The 22,399-nt window shown below is 36.5% G+C and overlaps 3 protein-coding genes across 4 annotated transcripts in view; 1 reads left to right on the top strand and 2 right to left on the bottom strand.

The window, feature by feature from the left end:
- LOC125676480 (uncharacterized) overlaps positions 1-10,249 on the bottom strand; it is an 81,749-nt gene extending 71,500 nt beyond the window's left edge. Inside the window, 3 exon segments of the mRNA XM_056160911.1 lie at positions 859-983; positions 8,351-8,462; positions 9,657-10,249. Of these exon segments, the coding sequence (XP_056016886.1) occupies positions 859-983; positions 8,351-8,462; positions 9,657-10,107 (688 nt within the window). The 5' untranslated portion in view covers positions 10,108-10,249.
- A 64-nt stretch (positions 10,250-10,313) lies between these two features.
- Positions 10,314-17,380, top strand: LOC125673772 (uncharacterized protein CXorf65 homolog). The gene is made up of 5 exons (XM_056160910.1): positions 10,314-10,374; positions 13,439-13,525; positions 15,779-15,898; positions 16,387-16,461; positions 17,121-17,380. The coding sequence occupies exons 1-5, from the start codon at positions 10,314-10,316 to the stop codon at positions 17,378-17,380; spliced, it is 603 nt and encodes a 200-aa protein (XP_056016885.1).
- LOC125673771 (uncharacterized) lies at positions 17,367-21,692 on the bottom strand. 2 transcript variants are annotated; one of them, XM_056157900.1, is made up of 6 exons: positions 20,931-21,692; positions 20,734-20,815; positions 18,420-19,046; positions 18,245-18,327; positions 18,039-18,145; positions 17,367-17,829 (listed from the first exon to the last, which is right to left on the bottom strand). In XM_056157900.1, exons 3-6 carry the CDS (start codon positions 19,034-19,036, stop codon positions 17,623-17,625), a joined length of 1,014 nt encoding a protein of 337 aa, XP_056013875.1. In that variant the 5' UTR covers positions 19,037-19,046; positions 20,734-20,815; positions 20,931-21,692; the 3' UTR covers positions 17,367-17,622. The 2 variants fall into 2 exon arrangements, with proteins under 2 accessions (XP_056013875.1, XP_056013874.1); XM_056157899.1 differs by lacking the exons at positions 20,734-20,815; positions 20,931-21,692 and adding an exon at positions 20,267-20,513.
- Positions 21,693-22,399: the final 707 nt, after the last annotated feature.

Genomic DNA, 22,399 nt, shown 5'->3' with positions numbered 1-22,399 from the left:
AACAGTGCATTGTGACGTCGCATCTAGCTGCGATATGTTTTCTTTCAAACCAAACAATCGCAGCCATTTTCCTTGAATTGTGAACTCCATCGGGATTTTTTAGCGTTTGAATGAAAGAAAACCCGCAGAGATAACAGACGTTGTTTAAATCGCATGTTTTGACAGGTGTGCAGTCGTCTGTCAAACGCGCAGCCATTTTTTTTTTTTTTTTTTTTTTGATCTCTAACGTAAATAATGACGCAAAGGTTCATGGGAGAAAAATTATCGTTTGTATAAATCGGCAGGGTCAATTTGATTGGCTTAACGAAAGGTCATGCGGACGTGACCCTATATGGGGTTACGTCAGATCCTAGTGTAGCGATCTAAGTGAGCGGATCTCAGGATCTGGTTTTAATCAGATTGTTGGCAAAGATGACATTTTTTATAAACAGTTTTGCTGCGGTTCGTAAGCATTAGCTGATTTAGCAGTACATGTATACTGTGGAATAATTTTAATTCACGGGGGCCAAAGTTCGTGGGTAAGAAAAATTTTGTTGCTATGTGGGGAGGTAATTTCGTGGGTAAGAGTGACCTACGAAATCCACGAACATCAACCCCCCCACGAACAATGATGAGTCCACAGTAATAAATTCACCTAATTTGGTTGAATCAAAAAAAAAAATATAAATTGAAACAACTGAATAACAAGGTCTTCCATTGTAGAAGGAAGACCCTAATAAACTTGCCTGTTTACTACATATTTCTATTAGCGAAAGTGAATTACTTGTTTGAGTACCGGTAGTATGTATAAAACTCACATATTCACATACAAAAGTGTATTTGCAAAGAACAAGTTTTCAGAATAAGAATAACTTTTACTTGTTTTCAAGCTTCTCAATCCAGTGAACAACTCCTGGTAGAGTTCCTTTACTTCCGCACTATTACACTCCTGGCCCACCTCACTCACCAGGTCTCTCAGCAAGTCAACCAAGTCCTCCTTCTCTCTGTAAGCCACGAAATACATTTACATGATACATTAGATGTAGATATGTACATGCTTGGTTTTGTAAACAGCTATCGAAAAACAAGAGACGTTTGTTAAATGCATATGCCCCCCATGGTGCAAAATTGAAAAGGGTTATACACACACATCATTTAATTGATAGTAGTACAGTGGAACCCCGTTATTACGTTCCCCCTTTATTACGTTAGTCCGCATATTACGTTGGAATTTCAAAGCACAAAACCATTTCTTAACAAACCTATATAAAATAGACCTCGTTATTACGTTGTCCTAAAATGCCGGGACTCGGTATTACGTTGTAAATATTCCGACAAAAACGTAATAAACCCCTAATTATTCAATAGTGATTCTCAAAATAATAAGCCATTCACACCTTGACTGCCTGAGGCAGTCACCACGTAAATTTCCTGGTCTGTTTGGGGATTAGAGACGCTTGACTGATCACGCTTCGATAGATCTAGCGACATCAATACAGGTGAATACTCCGTATAGAAGCCAGTGATAAACAATTAAATAATGTTTATTTAGAAATTGTACTCTATGAAATTTACTTCATTTTTCATATTTTGATAAAGAAATAATTTCTCAACCACCTGCGTGTTCAGCATAGTGTGATTACCTTCGCTATTAAAACTCTGTTCACGGACAGCTTTGGTACCAAACAAGAAAGACAAAATTTATCGTAGCAATGTTACAACCGCTTGGGTAACTGCTTGGACATAGGTGACTAAAGGTGTTCAATTAAAAAAATTGTTCGTTGTTTGGACATGCAGCTTGGGTGTTCGTAAATCTCGTCCATACATACACCAATCTATCGGCCGATTTGTGCACGGCATTGACCTCAGTGAATATTTTAAAATCCCTTGATGCGCACGTGATTTTAGTGCCATCATTTAGCATTATAAATGAAATCTTCGTGCATCATTATATATATTTTTTTTTATGTGGATTGCGCTTAAATTGTTCTCCGTGCATGTTTATCGTTGGCGAGAAGTGTGCAAGTGTTGGGTATCGTGTGCGTTTTGTGTCTATAGTTTTGTTGTTTTTTGGGTGGGATTTTTTTTTATTGTGTTGTGTATTGTGTAATTAGAGAACTTAATAAAAACGATGTTTTGTTATTTTTTAATACGAATGTTGAATACGAACCGGAACGAGTTATTGAGAGAAATTTACATGAACGCATTGTTTTAAAGTTGAACAAAATGGCGGTCCAAACGAATGCAGAAAAAGCAACGTTTATCAAAACATCCTTATGTATCCTACACCGAAATAAAGAAAAGGGATAAGAACATGAAGAATTACGGACATTAAAGATAAGATGTAAATAAAACAAAGTATCATAGTCTTTTAAACAAAGAAACAGTAAAGATATATTCACACACTCCTTCACGGAGTACCAACGGACGATATACAATTTCCAAATGATATTTTTAATGGATTTAACTGGGAACGTTTATTACGTTGCCCCCGGTATTACGTTATTTTATCGTGACAAAATGGAAAACGTAATAACGGGGTTCCACTGTATCATCAATTCAAAATATTGAGCAGAAAATATCTTCCTATGTCAAGAGTGGATTGACCATGTGACCTAAAAATCAATAGGGGCCATTAGCTCCTGAAGATGTACCAGTGTACCAAGTTTGATGTCTGTCAAGCAAAGGGTTCTCAAGATATTGAACGGACAGTATATTCCAATGTCCAGTTTGACCCTTGAACTTTGACCACACGACCTCAAAATCAATAGGTGTCATCTTCTCCTGACGATGTACCAGTGTACTAAGTTTGAAGTCTGTCAAGCAAATGGTTCTAAAGATATTGAGCGGACAGTATATTCTTATGTCCAGAGTAGATTGACCCTTGACCTTTGACCTGAAAAGCAACAGGGGTCCTCTTCTTCTCATAACCAACCAACATATTATATATCATTACGATCAAGTGAATGGTTCTCAAGATATTGAGTGGACAACATGTGGTCTATCAACCGACCGACAGGTGCAAACCAAAATGCCCCTCTTCTTTGAAGGGGGGCATAAAAATTCATTTCATAAAAGATACAGCTGATGTATGACACATTTAATATGAAATCACTGTGGTGACACGGCATCATCGCAAACCATGGTTTTGAGTCCACATAAGCTCAAATCGATTAGAAGCACCCATGGGTAACCGACGATGGTGACACGGGCAAACTAAAAATTTGAAGGTGGGAGGACCACGGACATGATTTTTTTTTAAGCAAATAGGCAAATGTGTTGATCTCACGTCATTTTCAAAAACAAGGTTGACTGCAATCATGGAGCTCCCGGTGGTTTTGCCTAAAGACACCTCCCCACCCTCCCCCAGGCCTCCATCCTTACTTTATGGACACATCTTTCATGATAATCCTCTACAAACTTGTCCCATGGAAACATAATTTCATGAGATATTCAAATTCTTCATGTTGACAACATTTCTGCACATTACGAATAATGATAAGTTGTAGTCATTGATTCCTGAACAGAAACTATCTATGATAATAATAAGTTTGATCCTGAATCAACACAAAGTTTGATGATTCTTTTACATCATAGCAATGGATTTTCAGAACCAATCAGAGCCTCTACTTTATAACCGATTTAATTTGAGCCCTTTTCATACCTAGGTAGCATCAAGCCCAAGATGCAAAAAAGAAAAAAGAAAAAAAAAGTTGTAACTTCCTTTGCATTGCAGTGTTAAATTCTAGGAAGACTGCTGGATATCATATTAGTAGTTCAAATCTCATCAGAGACTTTTCCCCCTAAACTTCTGAATTACTGACATAATTATAAGTATCTTTAAGATTCACTCTTCTCAAAAGTATGAAGGGGAAATAAGATTATATTTTAGGACTTAAGGAATGTATAAGGCCAAATAAAACAATATGTGTGATTCCGGTTACACTCCCTTGACAAGTAGGGTAGGTAGGGATATTATTTTATTTTTTTAATTTATTTTTTTCTTATATTCAGTGATTCATTTTGAAAATGGTTATCATGAGTCCAGCGGACTCCCCTTGATCACAATAATGAGTCCCATGCTAAAATCAATGAGTCCAAATTTCATTATTTCAAACAAACAGCCTGACAATCACAGGTATAAACAAACCAAGTTAAGGAAGAAGCTTAGTGTTGTCACCCCCTTCTAGAGAATGAATATTTCGCTTTTTATTACAAGCCATCATTTGCAGAAAATTCTTGTTCGTAGCTAGTTCATATTGCAAAATGATTTTCAGGTGCTTAAAGTTGAATGATGGAAGTTTTTATTCCTAGCTACTTTGTTCATGCCATTTAGTTTTTTTGTTCTGTGCAAATGCTGCAATAAATAATTTTTTCTCCGTTTTCTTCATTTTTCTCAAATCTTAGCCAAGAATAAAGTGTAAGTCATTTTTGATGACATTTTTTTCACCTTTCGAATTTTCTCAACCTCTACTTCGTTTTCAGGACTGATGTTTGATTTCGGGGACTCCACGTTTGTTTTTTACCCATACATAGTTACTGGTAATATTATCATTCACATCACTTTGCAAAACTATTGTTAACTTTCCCTGATTAGGAAGTTTTAAAACATAAAAAAAAACAAGAGGCCCATGGGCCACATCGCTCACCTGAGTCACCTTGGTCCATATAAGAAGATTTTCCATATCTATTTGCATGTAAAACCGTTGTCCATATTATGGCCCCAAACCTACCCCTGGAGGCCATGGTTTTTGCAAACTTGAATCTACACTATGTCAGAAAGCTTTCATGTAAACGTTAACTTCTTTCGCCCAATGGTTCTTGAGAAGAGGATTTTTAAAGATTTTCCCTATATATTTGTATGTAAAACTTTGATCCCCTATTGTGGCCCCATCCTACTCCAGGGGGGCATGATTTTAACAAACCTGAATCTGCACTATATCAGAAAGCTTTCATATAAATATCAGCTTTTCTGGCTTAGTGGTTCTGGGAAGAAGATTTTAAAAGATTTTTCCTATATACATGTATTTGTATGTAAAACTTTGACCCGCTATTGTGGCCCCATCCAACCCCCGGGGGCCATGATCTTAACAATTTATAATCTGCCCTATATCAGGAAGCTTTCATATAAACCTCAGCTTTTCTGCCTCAGTGGTTCTTGAGAAGAAGATTTTAAAAGATTTTTCCTATATATTTGTATGTAAAACTTTGATCCCCTATTGTGGCCCCATCCGACCCCCGGGGGCCATGATTTTAACAATTTAGAATCTGCATTATATAAGGAAGCTTTCATATAAATCTTAGCTTTTCTGGCTCAGTGGTTCTTGAGAAGAAGATTTTTAAAGATTCTCCCTATATATTTGTATGTAAAACTTTGATCCCCTATTGTGGCCCCATCCGACCCCCCGGAGGTCATGATTTTAACAATTTAGAATCTGCATTATATAAGGAAGCTTTCATATAAATCTCAGCTTTTCTGGGTCAGTGGTTCTTGAGAAGAAGATTTTTAAAGATTTTTCCTATATATTTGTATGTAAAACTTTGATCCCCTATTGTGGCCCCATCCAACCCCCGGGGGCCATGCTTTTACCAATTTAGAATCTGCATTATATAAGGAAGCTTTCATATAAATCTCAGCTTTTCTGGCTCAGTGGTTCTTGAGAAGAAGATTTTTAAAGATTTTCCCTATATATTTGTATGTAAAACTTTGATCCCCTATTGTGGCCCCATCCGACCCCCGGGGCCATGATTTGAACAAACTTGAATCTGCATTATGTCAGGAAGCTTTCATGTAAATCTCAGCTTTTCTGGCTCAGTGGTTCTTGAGAAGAAGATTTTTAAAGATTTTTCCTATATATTTGTATGTAAAACTTTGATCCCCTATTGTGGCCCCATCCAACCCCCGGGGGCCATGCTTTTACCAATTTAGAATCTGCATTATATAAGGAAGCTTTCATATAAATCTCAGCTTTTCTGGCTCAGTGGTTCTTGAGAAGAAGATTTTTAAAGATTTTTCCTATATATTTGTATGTAAAACTTTGATCCCCTATTGTTGCCCCATCCAACCCCAGGCACCCATGATTTGAACAAACTTGAATCTGCATTATGTCAGGAAGCTTTCATGTAAATCTCAGCTTTTCTGGCTCAGTGGTTCTTGAGAAGAAGATTTTTAAAGATTTTTCCTATATATTTGTATGTAAAACTTTGATCCCCTATTGTGGCCCCATCCAACCCCCGGGGGCCATGATTTGAACAAACTTGAATCTGCACTATGTCAGGAAGCTTTCATGTAAATTTCAGCTTTTCTGGCTTAGTGGTTCTTGAGAAGAAGATTTTTAAAGTTTTTCCCTATATATTTGTGTGTAAAACTTTGATCCACCCCTTGGGGCCCCATCTTATCCCCAGGGGCCATGATTTGAACAAACTTGAATCTGCACTATGTCAGAAAGTTTTCATGTAAAAATCAGCTTTTCTGGCTTAGTGGTTCTTGAGAAGAAGATTTTTAAAGATTTTTCCTATAAATTTGTATGTAAAACTTTGATCCCCTATTGTGGCCCCATCCAACCCCCGGGGGCCATGATTTGAACAAACTTGAATCTGCATTATGTCAGAAAGCTTTCATGTAAATCTCAGCTTTTCTGGCTTAGTGGTTCTTGAGAAGAAGATTTTAAAAGTTTTTCCCTATATATTTGTATGTAAAACTTTGATCCCCCCTTGTGGCCCCATCCAACCCCCGGGGGCCATGATTTGAACAAACTTGAATCTGCATTATGTCAGAAAGCTTTCATGTAAATCTCAGCTTTTCTGGCTTAGTGGTTCTTGAGAAGAAGATTTTAAAAGTTTTTCCCTATATATTTGTATGTAAAACTTTGATCCCCCCTTGTGGCCCCATCCTACCACCTGGGGCCATGATTTGAACAAACTTGAATCTGCAATATGTCAGGAAGCTTTCAGGTAAATTTCAGCTCTTCTGGCCCAGTGGTTCTTGAGAAGAAGATTTTTAAATGACCCCACCCTATTTTTGCATTTTTGTGATTATCTCCCCTTTGAAAGGGACATGGCCATTCATTTGAACAAACTTGAAAGCCCTTCACCCAAGGATGCTTTTGGCCAAGTTAGGTTGAAATTGGCCCAGTGGTTCTGGAGAAGAAGTGGAAAATGTGAAAAGTTTACGGAGAGACGGACAGACAGACAGACGGATGCCGGACAAAATGTGATCAGAATAGCTCACTTGAACCTTTGGTTCAGGTGAGCTAAAAATCGTTGGAATCGGATTATATGCGAGGAAATTCTAGTTTCCAGTTTTGTTTACCCGCCGTAATGCCTTATATATCATTTGGTTTCATTGGTTAATGCAATGCGAGTTGACCAATGAAATATCAATATTCTTAATTCGGAATATCTCGGGTGTGTAGTACGTTCTGGAGCTTAGATTTCATACTAATTACAGGGGGGGAGGGGGGAGGGGGGGGAATGAAAACATTTTCATATAATTTCGAATGTTCATGCGTCCGCTGGGATGCACAGTTATTGAAACCATGCGTCCTGAGCAAATTCAATGCGTAATTTACGCAGGACGCACGCCAAAATGAATCACTGTATATTATATATATTTCAAATTAAAAAGAATAGATACAGAAAAAAAAAATATCAGTGCATTTGCGAAAATCATGTTTTTGAACATGAAAGTAGGAAATGATATTTCAACCAGAGTACTGTTTTCAAGCCCTTCCAAGTTTTTAAATCTTATCTATCAAATTTTTTTCAAAAATAAGGAGGGCGATTGCTCAGTATTCAAACAACCTGAAATTTGCACTTTTGTTTATGTAAGTACTCTTTAGTTCTAAGTCACTTTCTGTATGATGTTAGATTACCTGTAATAAGTGTTTACAGCTTAGCATTTTAGCAGTATCTATATATTGGCTATGAATGAACTTACAGTGAAGCTTCACCTGAAGGAAAATGGGTCAAACATTTATATGTATAGTGGTATATATATCATGTACTCCTTCTCATAAAAGAAAATCTTGAAAAAAAAATGTGCATTATATGCGGAAAATAACAGTAACTGATTTTGGAAATGGTCAAAAGAAGTTTAGGGTCGGGGGTAAAAACTAGGGACGGTCGGGTAACCGGAACCACACATATTTTTTTTATTTGGCCTAACCTTAAGTATGCAGTAGTGAGACATATATGAGTTCACAAAATGACTGACGTTGTAAACTCTTGCATTCATCCTCAGAATGAGATATGACATATAGTTATTGTTATCCTGAATAAAAAAGTGTTCCCAGTATTTTTTATAAAGTTATTCTCTATCTTCTTTAAGTGTACATTGTGTATGTTGTAATATTTGATAAGCAGCACTTACCTCATGTCTATAGTCTTAACATGCCAATTCTGTCTAGCATGCTGTAGTCTGTAACAAACTTCAGTGGCTAAACTTGTTTTTCCCATCCCACCCATTCCACAGACAGCAACACCTAAATATGTACAGTGATTTGTAGAACATACAACTTACAAAGTTACAAAAATGTTGAAATACATGCATGGTCAAGTATCAATGGGGGGAAAATTCATGTCCCAGTACTCAATATTGCAAGAACTTTACTTTTTATCTTTCTTTTCATCACAAATTTTCCAGCCTGACAAGAGAAGTCATTACAATCAATTCCTTGGGCGAGATTAACAATTAACACACAATTGACCTGCATCTGATTTTCAATGTTTTATGAAATACTTATGATTTTCTTGATTAAAATTGTTTGAATTCATATTTGTTTAAAAAGGAGAAGCAATTTTTGTTTTAATACAGCATTCATACACAAGCATTATCCGGAAAATTCATGATAATCTGGGCTGTTGCAATGCCTATAATGATCCCATCCTAACTCTCACCCTTTATTGAGCAGAATCTTGTCGTTTTGTCTCATTGAATTTATGAAGTATGCACATGATTGGATACATATTAGATTATAGAATATGTAACTGTTCAGTGTTAACCATCATCGACATGTATGCTATTAATATAGAGTATTTCAAGGGAAGTGTAATGCACCAGACTCCTGGGTTACTGCATCTAACCTTGTATTCTCTTTAGAGAAGTCGAGAGGCATAGCCTTCATCGACTTCTCTTCGCAAGCATTCATATTTTGATTCTGGAAAATGTGTAAATGCCGGAGTCGGTGACGGTTTATGCTTCGACCGACGTTTCGATTCAGATGTGCCTGGATTTACGCAATAGACAACTTGTTTTCAAACATTTAGTAGTAATGCACAAAACCGTCACAAGGAAATCAACACTTACTTGCTTTTAATCCATTTTCAACTTGTCCCCTGTCCCGGGTTTAAATCACAACTCTGTTTACTTTCTCTTAACTGGTCCCCTATTTTGACAACTCCCAAGACCAGTTAACATAAACCCGGGACAGGGGACATGTTGAAAATGGATTAAAAGCAAGTAAGTGTTGATTTCCTTGTGACGGTTTTGAGCATTACTGCTAAATGTTTGAAAACATTGCATAAATCCAGGCACATCTGAGTCGAAATTTCGGTCGAAGCATAAACCGTCACCGACTCCGGCATTTACACATTTTCCAGAATCAAAATATGAATGCTTGCGAAGAGAAGTCGATGAAGGCTATGCCTCTCGACTTCTCTAAAGAGAATATACTAACCTTGGTATTTGTCTCCTTTTAAGTTTACTTCTATATTTTTTAGATCTGCTTCTCTGCCTATGAATTCTTCGGTCCTTGAAACGGAAATTCGTGCGCAATCCTCTCTGTATTTGGTTAACTTATTTTTATATTCAATTAAAACATTTTTAAATGGTCGAGTTCCCTGATGGCTGTGTAAATTAACAATGTCTACTAAAGCTATCAAGTAGTCAAGAATCAATGCTTCTTCGTTACTCAAGTTGTTTTCTAAAGCCTTGAAAAAATCGTCCGCATTCCGAATGCCCTGTGCAAATGCTGGACCCAGGTCCTGTGCTGCACGTTGACACACCTCCTGTAAAAGACTTGGATCCGAGTCCAGTTCCTGGGAAAGTCCATGAAGAATCAGGTCCCATGGATGAATGTGGGTACCATCAACCCCTACGTTGGGGGAATTCAAGTCTACATCATCCATGTTACCAGAGAGCAATGATATTCATCGTGACGGTTATAGATGCAATGTTGGCATTCACTACTAACGTAACTTATGACAACGCGGGATCGCGAGAAACTGCTTGTTTTACTTTCGCTTTTGGAGGATGAAAAAATAATAGCTAAAACTGGTGTGCATACACCTAATTTTTCCGGGAAAACAAGCGTGGCGTCATGTTTCGTTCTTAAATGACGTCATGTAACAGAAAGTTAAAAAAAAAAATGACGTTTATTATTGTTGAGCATGGAGGTAAGTTACTAATTTTATTGTAAAAATGGATGCATTCTGATTTTCGATCCCATCGCGATGAGCACAGGCAATTGTTTCTGTAAATGACTTACAACTTACGACCTCTGTATATTAATAATTAGTATATATACAGAGGTCGCAAGTCATTTACAGAAACAAGTGCCTGTGGCGATGAGGAGGTCTGGCCCAAAGTTATGCCATTAATATATTTTAAAAAGTAATATTCCACCTTCGGGTGACGTCATAGGTTTTTGCAAAAAATATTTATTTCATTTTTGTGCATGATAGAAATTTATATATCTTTAAGAAAAATTTTATTCAATGATTACAAAAAAAATTCTGGTAAACAATATTTAATATTGAAAAGGTTTATGTTTTACGGCGCATTCGTGCCAATTTAACCGGCCTAGCAGAAAAACCAAATAAGAATAAATCGATACGATTTGTTAGATCATAGAAACGATTTAAAAGGTCATTTGTACAGTTTAATAAATCGTTTGTACAATTTAGTTAATAGTACAAACGATTTTTAAATCGTACAAACTATTTTCTAAATCGTACAAACGACTTTTGAAATAGTCAGGTCCCCGCACCCGCCACTCCTTGATCACTCGCTTTGGGACGAGTGATCAAGGAGTGGCGGGGGCGGGGACCAGACTACTTTTTAAATCGTTTCTACGATTTAATAAATCGTACAAACGATTTATTTTTAATTTTATGCTAGGTTAGAATGGCACGAACACGCCGTCGTAATATTTTCGATAGCTTTACCCCCCCCCCCCCCCCCCCCCCCCCCAATGGTGTCAAGGACAATAACTCCTATGCTGGTTTTTCTCTATAATGATTTTCTTGATTATGATATCCACAATTAATTCATATCGTAAAGAATTGGAAAGAAATACTGAATTGAAAAATTTCCCAAGAGTATAATGTGCATATAATATAGGCGATGATGTAGCAGGATTTTCTTTTGTTAAGTTTACTTTCTATGCAACCGGGTTGGATAAAATGGAAGACCTTATTATCATGGTTATCCAGTTGTTTCAATTCATTTTCCCCCCTTCTTTTAAACAAAATTTAGTGAATCAATTATATATGAAAAGTGAAGATAACGACCAATCTCATAACTCCTATAAAGAATACAAAATTAAGAGTTGGACAAATACGGATTCCTGGACATAACAGAGGTGGGATCAGGTGCTTAGGAGGAGTAAGCATCCCCTGTCGACCAGTCACACCTGCCATGAGCTCTATATCTTGATCAGGTGAACGGAGCAATCCATAGTCAATTTCAGTGTGTAAAGAACGATCTAACCACGACAGACAGCAATGGACCCATTTACAGGTCGTGTTGGCAAACTAGATCATAATTATAACGACCATGGAATTTGCGAAATCATCAATTGTTGACTTGAGACGAGACTGGTGTTCAAAACGCTTGTAACATTAATTTGTTGTCATTAGCCTGCCTCGATTAAAATTGATCATACGCAGGACAAACTCTTGCGTATCTAACCAGAACTTTGAGAGACATTTACAAGTACCACATGATATGCAGAGCTGTCATAATATTGGAATATCGCTACATAAATATGGGAAATTGACCGTCGATGGAGAAGTTGAAGTCATCCCTTTTGTCATAAAGTTGAGTTGAGTTGTTAGTACTGATAAAAAAAGTTTAATACTAGCAATGGAAATAAATAATGACCTTTCTGCACTTAATATACGAAAAAAATTCATGATATCAAATTTGAGAGTTTCAAAAATTTAACATATATTTTCAAGGTATTGTCTTCAAATATAAAAATGGAACTAAAAAATGGTCGGGTTTAGAGACCAAATTTTTAAACTTTTGGCAAAAATACTGAATTTTTATACAAAATTTCGAGTAAATTAATTCGAACTTTTTTTAAGAAATGGTGTTCTGTTTGGAAAAATATATCAACCAAATTAATAAATTACAACAATTGAACTAGTTCCAAGTCTCAACTACCAGCACCATAAATTATAAAACTGAAATACACATATATAGGGGTATAAAGATAGAAGATGTATTGGAAGAAACAGAAACTAATATAATGCAGATTTAGAAACTGTTTGATCACTCAATCCTTCCGCCACAAAATAAAGTCCCTGCAAAACACTTTCAAAATTTGAATCGACACATTTTTTTTCAACTGGATAGGGTTCAGTAATAGATGTGTAATATGTTTGCACCAATGGGATCAGTATTGAACCAGTAAATACTTAGTTGTAGCATCCTGCGCAGTTGTGCTCAAAAGCTATCTTCCTTTTTAATAAACGTCGTTGATATATCTAAATGTCGAGTTGAAAACCACAACAAGATATTTTTTCTTCTCATGTAGAAGCTTCTGGAGGTCAGCTATTATATGAGAAAAACTGACGGGGAGGGGGGGGGGGCACAAGTATTCCTCGACTGAGCTACTTTTGTATATACAGAACATATATACCCGGTATTTTTGTGACGGTTACAGGCTCGAGGATCAAACTGCTACCCCACTATTTTCATTATGTCCCTTAGACGTTTTTTTTTAACCTCTCAGTATAGACAGAACCAAATACGTTGCAATGCAGACAAAAGTGTACATTATATATTATTTAAATGATTATACATATCATAGATTTCTCCATGATCCATAAGAATTTCAACGATATACAGGTCCTGCATCGTATGAAATAATTCAAGACGAGATGTAGTTAAGAATTATGTGTGTGACGATTTGAATGCCTAAATACAAAATCTGAATTTCCAACCAAAAGGGACGGGGTGTAACCCCCACCCCAACCCCTTTAGATTCGCCGCTGAAGCTGTTGACATTTTCGAATGAGATTCATATACGTGAAATTGCTTCAGAAAATTTCTTAACTAATAGAAATATTTTTTTCCCTAAAAAGCCAATCATTCATCTATATAGATGAGTATTATGCATTACGGTTTGGCCAAGATATTGTTTTGTATATATTAGTAGCTGCAATATTTTACAGGTATAAATTGATTCGATCACAATTACTTTCTTCCTTCTCTTTTCATCTTGTTCTTCAGCAAACGAGAATTTGATTTTGAACCCCGATTGTTGTTGCAAAACTTTTCTAAACTACATAAGAAAAATATGCAACGTAAATCCTGAAGGTGAGTATTTTCTATACTTCACAGTCCGTGTGTTTTGAATACTAATAACATTTAAGTTTTCGACCTTTTAACTTTTAGAACAATGAATAATGATTTAACAATTTAATTAGAATAAGACCTTTTAGATCCGCGCCCTGAACTCTGCGTAAGTCTGATATTGATTAAATTGTGAATATTGATTAAGGTATTCTATCCATAATAAGTTCACAATTTTCAAAATAATGAAATATAACAATATCACACAAAAATCAATATATTTTTCTAAATGTTTTATAAATGTGGATTACTATAATATACATTGATCGTTATTTCTGTCATTACAAATTTTGCAAAGAAAAAAAAAACAAAACAAAAAAAAACATTCAATGGAACAGAATATGGTGCATATCTCTTATTTTTCATGATAGGAATATAAATTTTGTTGGAGTCTTTTACTATAGTTATTGTAAAAAATAAATATTTCAAAAGTCTAAGTTATAGATGAATGATCAATGATACGTTTCAAAATATTGAATCCAAGGGCAGTAACTCTGTTTCTATTGATTTCTGTATCAAGTCTATTATTCGATGATTTCCTTTATTGTTTTTACAGACATTTTGTATATTTTTGTGACGGTACAGTTTCATGAAATTGTTATGAATGCTACTATATCATCATAACCAGTTTGTATGGAATTTTAATAACATTATCAAAGGAAAATTGCAACTTTCTGACGGTGATATATGATTCTGTTTATGTACGTCTCACATATTAAAAATTGTGATGACCTATATATTTTATTTGATAATTTGTTAGTTTTAACTCTAATGAATGGAAATAAATACGCATCTTAAACTTGTATCAGATAAAACTGCGGGTATGGAGTTACCTTAAGAACCACTGGGCCAGGAAAGTAGAAATTTACATGAAAGCGTCCTGACATTGTGCAGATTCAAGTTTGTTAAAATCATGGTCCCAGGGGAGTATGATGGGGCCAAAATAGGGGATCAAAATTTTACATACTAATACATAAAGAAATCTTTAAAGGTCTTCTCAAGAATCATTGTGCCAAAGAAGTTTACATTTACATGAAAGCTTCCTGACATAGTGCTGATTTAAGTTTGTTGAAATCATGCCCCCCCCCCCCTTCTTTTTCGGTGTAGGGTGGGGCTACAATAGGGGATCAAAGTTTTAATTGCAAATATACAGGGAAAATCTTTTTACAATCTCCTTCTCAAGAACCATTGGGCCAAAGAAGTTTACATTTACATGAAAGCTTCCTGACATAGTGTAGATTCAAGTTTTAGGCCTATAAAATCATGTCCCTCTGGGGCCACAATAGGAAATCAAAGTTTTACATGCAAATATGTATGAAAAATCTTTAAAAATCTCAAGAACCACTGGGCCAGGAAAGTAGAAATTTACATGAAAGCGTCCTGACATTGTGCAGATTCAAGTTTATTGAAAGCATGGCCCCTGAGGGTAGAATGGGGACACAATAGGGGATCAAAGTTTTACATACAAATATATAGGGAGAAAATCTTTAAAAAATTTCTCAAGAACCGCTGTGCTAGGAAAGTAGAAATTACATGAAAGCGTCCTGACATAGTGCAGATTAAGTTTGTTAAAATCATGTCCTCCGGGGGAAGGTTGCAATCTAATTAAAATCAAACTTCTTAAATCCGCGCCGTATACTCTGCGTAAGAAGCGATTGTGAGCGTATTTAGGATCTGATTTTAATTAGATTGGGGAAGGGTGGGGCCACAATAGGGGATCAAAGTTTTACATACAGATATATAGGGAAAGTCTTTAAAAATCTTCTTCTCAAGAACCATCGGGCCAGAGAAGTTTACATTTATATGAAAGCTTACTGACATAGTGCAATTCTAGTTTGACCCAGGGGTAGAGTGGGGTCACAATAGGGATACAAGTTTTACCTGCGAATATATAGGAAATATCTTTAAATGAATATGTACCAAAGTGACTCAGGTGAGCGATGTGGCCCATGGGCTTTTTTGTATTATATTAGTTCGATATCTTTAATCGAGAAACATGAGTTTCTGCTATGGTAATCTATTCGTCGCTCTACTGTTTGGTGAATGTAAAGTTTTATAATCTCTTGCTACATAATTCCTGGTTTCAATGAAATATAAGAAAACGTTATCGATACATCCAGAAAGGCATGTGATTCTTGAAATCAGTCGGCTTTTTTTCCCCCAAAGGACAATTTTGCTTCTGTTAATACTTAATCACATGTAGAACATTGCCTTTAGATGTGGTTGACTTGATCGATGAGAATGCACAGGTGTCTGAGCTCTTCCTGAAGAACCCCTCAGAGAATCTGAATTCCATGTTCACTCACCGAGGCGTATACATCCTGGCTTCCATCGAAAGTAAGTCGCTGATTCACTGACATCAAATGGCACGTAGACCCCCCCCCCCAAAAAAAAACACCACAACCTGATTTCCTTTTATTTCTGTTGAGTAGTCACTTATGTAGATTATGTTTCTTAATTTTTAAAAAATTTTTTTTTTTAACTTTTCCGATTGAAATCTGTCTGTCCACAGCGTTAATTCACTAATCTATTACTAATTTAAACAATAGGCAAATATGACGAGCATGAAGAAAGAAAGAACCCAAAACTGAAAAGGGGCTGATGTGTCATTCCTCCGAATTAAAAAAAAAATGTTTGAACAGTAAATTTAGAATTCTGATGTCTGAGCCAATCTGTTAATTAATGCATATTTTGTATCCTACTTCTGTGATAGAATCATTGAAAAACAATGCATGTCGACCACTGTCCATATTTTCGATAATATGATTATGTATTCATTTCAATTATATGCATGGGACATGATTTTGTGTGATTTGTTGAACCAGTGTACGAAGACAACACAATCAAGAAAATCACACCATTGTTACAAGACTGGCAGAAAAAGTACCATCTCTTGGAAAGTATGTATTCCACTTTATACAATCAACATTACTCAATCGAAACATCACTTGGCCTTTACCGGGGAAGGTTACAACATCACTATAACTGAAAAAATTGTACTATCTAATAAATCTACAGTTAGAGATCCTGTTCCTATTTCACAGAATCATCCTCAGAGAAACACTGCAAAAATATTTGGAATACATATATCCATCTGTCAGATAATGTCCTTGCGAAGTTATTTTACCATATCGTGACATTCAAAGTTTGGTGCCGTGTTCATATGAAGAAATCATAATAAGCGTACCATCGTTCATCCGATAATGAGGAGACCAGGGTTCCAACCCAGTCTCAATCTAGCAGAGTTTATTACGACTTGAAAATCTCCGAACATACCGTAGCGTTTGTTATGATCATGATTCTCTATATCCGTAAGGAATTATATCGAGATAACTTTTCCTACAGAGGTTTACATCTATGTTTTAGAACTACTAGAGCTGTGCGATAGAAGACACACAAACACGGAACATAAACCAGGTATGAATGCCAAATTAATTTACAGTGCTCGTTTTTTCTCAAAATTTAATGTTTCCACTGCCCTCATAGGCTCTTGGCACCACCCCTCCCAGAATCACGAAACGCTTGGATCGTTATAGGAAGGACCAAAAACTGATTCAAGCGTTTTGCGATATCGAGAGCGGGCGTGTGCAGTGGCCATTAGTAGCCCCAATTCAGTATGTAAATTCACTTTATTCTCTTTCTGTTATTGTGAGCGAAGCACCACAGCCACACCCCAAAGAGGCCAAAGAAAGGAAATTTCTTCGAAGGTTGAGCAACAAAACTCACAACGGTCCAACTGCAGGTCGGAAGGAAAGCAAGTCACCGGATGTTACCTCTTCTCCAAAAAAGACAAAGAAGAAGCTTAAAATATTGATATAACGTTCCTTTCGTTATATTCTATTCAGACTTCAATATGGACATGCATCATTGAGTCATAAAACAATTGTAATTTGTTACAGACAATTGGTCAATAGACACAGTTTGGCATTGGAATACCATGTACATGTATTGATATATCAAGTGAGGATATACTTTATATAAAAGGCGTCTTAGCCGAGGTATTTCCAGATGTGATTGATGTCATATCTGTTTGTGTTCTCCCTTTGTACGTTCTAACGATATCAAGAGGCGTACTTAAATCTGCTGGTCTGTAGCATCATGTCTGTGAAATCCGCCAGGTTGATTTTGCCATCACCATGACGATCCGCCTCCTGAATCATCTCCCTTAATATAGTGTTAGAAAAGTTGAGGCTGCACTCCGAGGAAGCTTCACGCAGGTCCTCCAAGGTCAGAAAGCCTTGGTCTTTCGTATCCAATAAATCAAATGCCTATCGTAAATTAAACTGCACATGAAAAACAGACGTGTAATATATATAATAATATGAACAGATTTAGATGTACATGTATTTGCTTAATTTCAATTCCCTATAACCGAGGTTTAGTATGTCCATACATGAATGCTCTATGATATTCATATTTACTTTAAATCGAGTTCTATAATTGAGATCTTTATCAATAAGTTTAACTTTGCCCCAACCTGTTTAATTTCTCCGTAGGGATCTGGTCCGTCGCCTTGACTTTTTACCACGAAATCTAAGAAATTTTCAAAAGTCACCTTAACTTTGTTTTCTCCGGCCACTTCACCTACAAAAACGTTTAAAAACAACAGGTGTACAATAAAGTCATATTTTAAAAAACAAATTTAAAATGATGAGAACATGTTTAATAGTTTTGAAAACATACTGATCATACTGCCCAACACAGCTTTCGATGCTCGAAAACCAAGCATAGACAATGCTTTTTTAAGATCGTTAGCGTTGATGTGTCTGAAAGCAGAAAATTACATGCAGCAGATTACTGATATATAGGACAATTGTTTGAACACATCTATTTAAAATAGAAATACATGCATACATACCCTCTTCCTTTTACGTCAAACATATCGAACACAATTTTCAGATCTGCTATTTCCTCTGACGTCAGAGACCTCGTGATGTGTTCTGGGAGACCTGTGTTTCCGGGTAAAGAGAAAAACTTATCGGCCAATGCAGTAAGGTCCTGTCTTCTGTCCTTGGAGAACAACATTCCATACTTTTTGTCTATTGCTTTCTGAATCTGTTGCTCGTCTTTATCCAAAGCATCGATTTGTCTTTGTAACATGAAAACTCGTTCTTCTTTCATAATATCAGCTATCGCACCTTTAATGTCCCGGATATCAGGATTGAACATGTATCCCTTGGCAATTACCTCTTTTTCTATTTTGCTCCGTTCTCGTTTAAAGTCTCGTTTGTATTTTGCTGTAGCTATTTCCTTTTGCCGTTGGTCTTCCTGTTGCATTTTCTGTAATTCATCTTTCATTTTCTTCACCGATTCCGATTCTGTTTTGGATTCTTGGGACGTTTGATGGGGATCATTTTTATCTTGTTTAAGGTTTCCATCTTGCTTGATTTCACCATCATCTGTAGGTTTGTTGTCTGTTGCTCTAGATGTATGTTTGGAATTTCCATCATTAGCTGATGTAATATTATCCCCCATGAAGAAGTTTCTAGAAAATGAAATGTTCATGGTATGTGAATTCGAGTCATGAAACATTACCTTTTCTTTTCTATCACAGATGTGATTGATAGAGGATAAAAGTAGTGATTAAATCAGATACCTAGAAACTTTTACAGTTGAAATTTCTTTTTGGTAGCCACGTTGAGAGAGAGAGAGAGAGAGAGAGAGAGAGAGAGAGAGAGAGAGAGAGAGAGAGAGAGGGGAGGGAGGGTAATCTTACCGCGTATTTAGCTGAGTCTTTAATATTTGTTTTTATAACTTTTGTCCCTCTATTATAGCTATAGCCTCCCCTGGAAAAGGGGCGGGGGGGGGGGGGGGGTGTTACACTAGTATATTGGGTCACGTGTGTAAGAAATTATGTATAGTTAATCTCTGCTCCACGGCAATTCCCCAAAACTCATACATGTATACAAAGAATTCAAGACTTTTAACATTAGTTGTTTCCGTTGTGACGTTTTGGAATGCAAGGATTACATCACGTACTTGACATGGGTCTGGAGAGGAGAGGGGGATGCCTTTTGATGCTCAAGGCAAATCGAAAAACTAATCAACACTTTTAAGGTTCACATTTGATTTTGATTTTTACAAAATGTTTGGAGACACAAACATACTTGTGTCTCGTATATATGAAAGTGAGTGGAGCACGTGTCCCCGCTGCGCTATAATGTACATGCACGCCTGTGTAGTTACGGCCTCGTCTTACATTTGTACTTAATGTTCATACGAAGAAATCGAATACTGTCTACTTAAAACGATTTGTGTTGTGATCAATTCATGCTGTGTTAAAAAGTCAGACCACTGGGGTATGAAATGTTTTAGATATCAATAAAGCCAGGAACATTTTCTCTTCCTTTTAAATGGCAATTTAATGTTCTTTATAGAGAGCAGGTTTCTACTAAATTTCGATAGGCGTTTTCAATTTCATATTCTATTGAATAAAAAATATAGATTTCTAAAGTAAGAATATTGGAAAGAATGGCTGTCAATGTGTGCATTCATCCCTAATGATAGTGCTTGATTTTAAAGAAATTTGTCTGTTCAATATTGTTTTTCGTTTATTTATTTTTTTTCAAGTGGTTTCTCAAAAAAGAATATGTGCAGTTTGTATAATAGTTTTTACGTGTCTTTAAAATTGATTAAAAATAAAACTTAACGACCATCAATTTTAAAACATTTTGTCATAATTTTAAGGTTAGTAAAAGAACATACCTGTTCGCAGTCTAACACCTTAGAATATTTGGTTACCGGTGAAATCTGTAAGTTCTTGCACAAATAAATCTGTGGGTTTAATTTGATAATGAGGTCTCCCTTTCAACAGCTATCAGTTTTTCAATCGTCAGTGTAAAGTGTAGATTAGTTCTCGTTTCTTCATTGAGTAACTTTCTGGCTTATTCAATAACTTGAGAATGCATGATTGATCGATAGGAACGCGACGATCGAGAGACCGAACAAGTGCAGAGCTGTTTCACGCTGATACCATCACTACTTTTGTATTGACATAGTAAACAACTCGGTGTTTGACTTTTGTCAATATTGAACTTTTTGTTTTTGTCTCAATAGAAGGAATAACGATATTACAATCGGAGAGAGAGAGAGAGAGAGAGAGAGAGAGAGAGAGAGAGAGAGAGAGAGAGAGTACATTTTGGAAAAAAAATTCTAGTCAAGTTTTGTCTTACCTTCGTAAGCCAAAAGCGCCAACAAAAATGGCTGCACATAATGATATAAGCTTGTGACGAAGGGATTCTAACCATAAAAAATCTGTTGAAAATATTTTGAAATCTATTGTAAGATGTGATTTTCAGCACACATACGAAATCGGAAGAAGAAAGTAACATTAACTAAATTCAATAATAACTAAAAATATTATTCAAACCTGCATTATATGCGAACTAAAAATAATGAATGGAACTGCATTGACGCCTCCAACAGCTGGCCGAACGTGTCTATCCAGAATCTCAGTGTGGCTTTCGAGCGGAAGCGAATCGTGTACAACATATGCCAAGCAGGAACTGAAATTGAACAGCTTTCATCTACGCTGCCTTCGCCACATTCTAGGCATTGCATGGAGTGACAAAGTGCCCAACAGCCAAGTCCTATAGAACGGACCGGCCTACATGGTCCAACCATGTATACCCGCTCAAACAACGCAGGCTGCGCTGGCTTGGACATCTGCGCCGGATGGATGATGGGCGCATACCGAAGGACATTTTGTACGACCAGCTCTCCGCAAGCAAGAGACCTGTCGGTTGTCCCCAGCTATGCTACAAAGATGTCTACATATTTGATCTAAAAGCTCTAGACACCAACACAGAGAGCTGGGAGGACCTAGCAGCTGACCGTGACTTATGGCGCAGTATGCCCTGGAAACAGCTCCAGGCGGGAGAGGAGAAAATCCAGACGGCCATCCATACGTGCACCAGCCTCGGAAGAGAATGCCGCTCCCAAATTGGACTATTCAGCCGCAGCCGACGCTGTATCAACCATAACAACAATGTTCAACACAGACCAACGGAGGCTACACAGAGCGTGCATGCTGTATCTGTTCGGAGCAGATGGCATTGTATCTGTGAATTGGAGGTTAGAAAAGTTAATCTTCGATAAAAAAAACAAAACAAAAAACAAAAAAAAACCAACCCCCCCCCCCCAATAACTCTACTCACTTTACAATGAAGTGTATAAGAATTTTTGCCTTTGATATCTTTACAGATTGTAATGATAGCGATTTCCTTATGAATCATCTGCAGTTGTGAATTATGAGCGTATGCCACTGTTTTATTGGGTGTCAACTGTACAAAGGATTATACATTTTGAAAACAACAAACATGTGAAACCACGGCCCCAGGGCTACTCCTATAAGAGCCTTAGTTAACATTCTACGCTCCTTATATACCTGGTTTCATGCGGTAATAAATAAATGAAATGATATAAGATGAAAATATAAAACGTAATGAAAATACAAACAAAATTATATACACACACGATAACATAGGATAAGAGTGTCGCCGCTGATCCTCTAGATGGCTGGAGTACACCCAGGGCCAGCGTGAAGCAGCGAAATAAAGGTTCCATGTCTTACGTATAGGACTGATCAGGGGCGGATCCAGGAATTGCGGTTACGGGGGGGGGGGGGGGGGGGGGGGCACTTTGGAAGCTCCTGGATTTTACAGATTTTATAGAGCTTGAAATATGTCTCCTAGTTATTTATCTGTACTATTTTCTATCATTTTTTATAAGGTAAAATTAATAAAATTGACGCAAATTTTAACGGGTTTTGGAAAAAATTAAGTTCTCCCAATAAAGTAACTCAAGAAATCATTTATTTCTCCAGGAGTGGAGGAAATT

Source organism: Ostrea edulis, chromosome 3 (genome assembly GCF_947568905.1).
Source record: "Ostrea edulis chromosome 3, xbOstEdul1.1, whole genome shotgun sequence".
Lineage (NCBI taxonomy): Eukaryota > Metazoa > Mollusca > Bivalvia > Ostreida > Ostreidae > Ostrea > Ostrea edulis.
The sequence above is the reverse complement of the archived record's forward strand: the minus strand, read 5'-3'. Positions and strand labels throughout refer to the sequence as shown.

Coding starts and splice junctions, on each gene's coding strand:
- LOC125673772 (XM_056160910.1), top strand. CDS start 10,314: ATGACGTCATGTAACAGAAAGTTAAAAAAAAAAATGACGTTTATTATT. Junction 15,899..16,386: donor CATCCTGGCTTCCATCGAAA/GTAAGTCGCTGA, acceptor TTGTTGAACCAG/TGTACGAAGACAACACAATC. Junction 16,462..17,120: donor AAAGTACCATCTCTTGGAAA/GTATGTATTCCA, acceptor AACTGATTCAAG/CGTTTTGCGATATCGAGAGC.
- LOC125673771 (XM_056157900.1), bottom strand. CDS start 19,036: ATGGGGGATAATATTACATCAGCTAATGATGGAAATTCCAAACATACA. Junction 18,328..18,419: donor TTTGACGTAAAAGGAAGAGG/GTATGTATGCAT, acceptor TTCTGCTTTCAG/ACACATCAACGCTAACGATC. Junction 18,146..18,244: donor TGTGTTGGGCAGTATGATCA/GTATGTTTTCAA, acceptor ACGTTTTTGTAG/GTGAAGTGGCCGGAGAAAAC.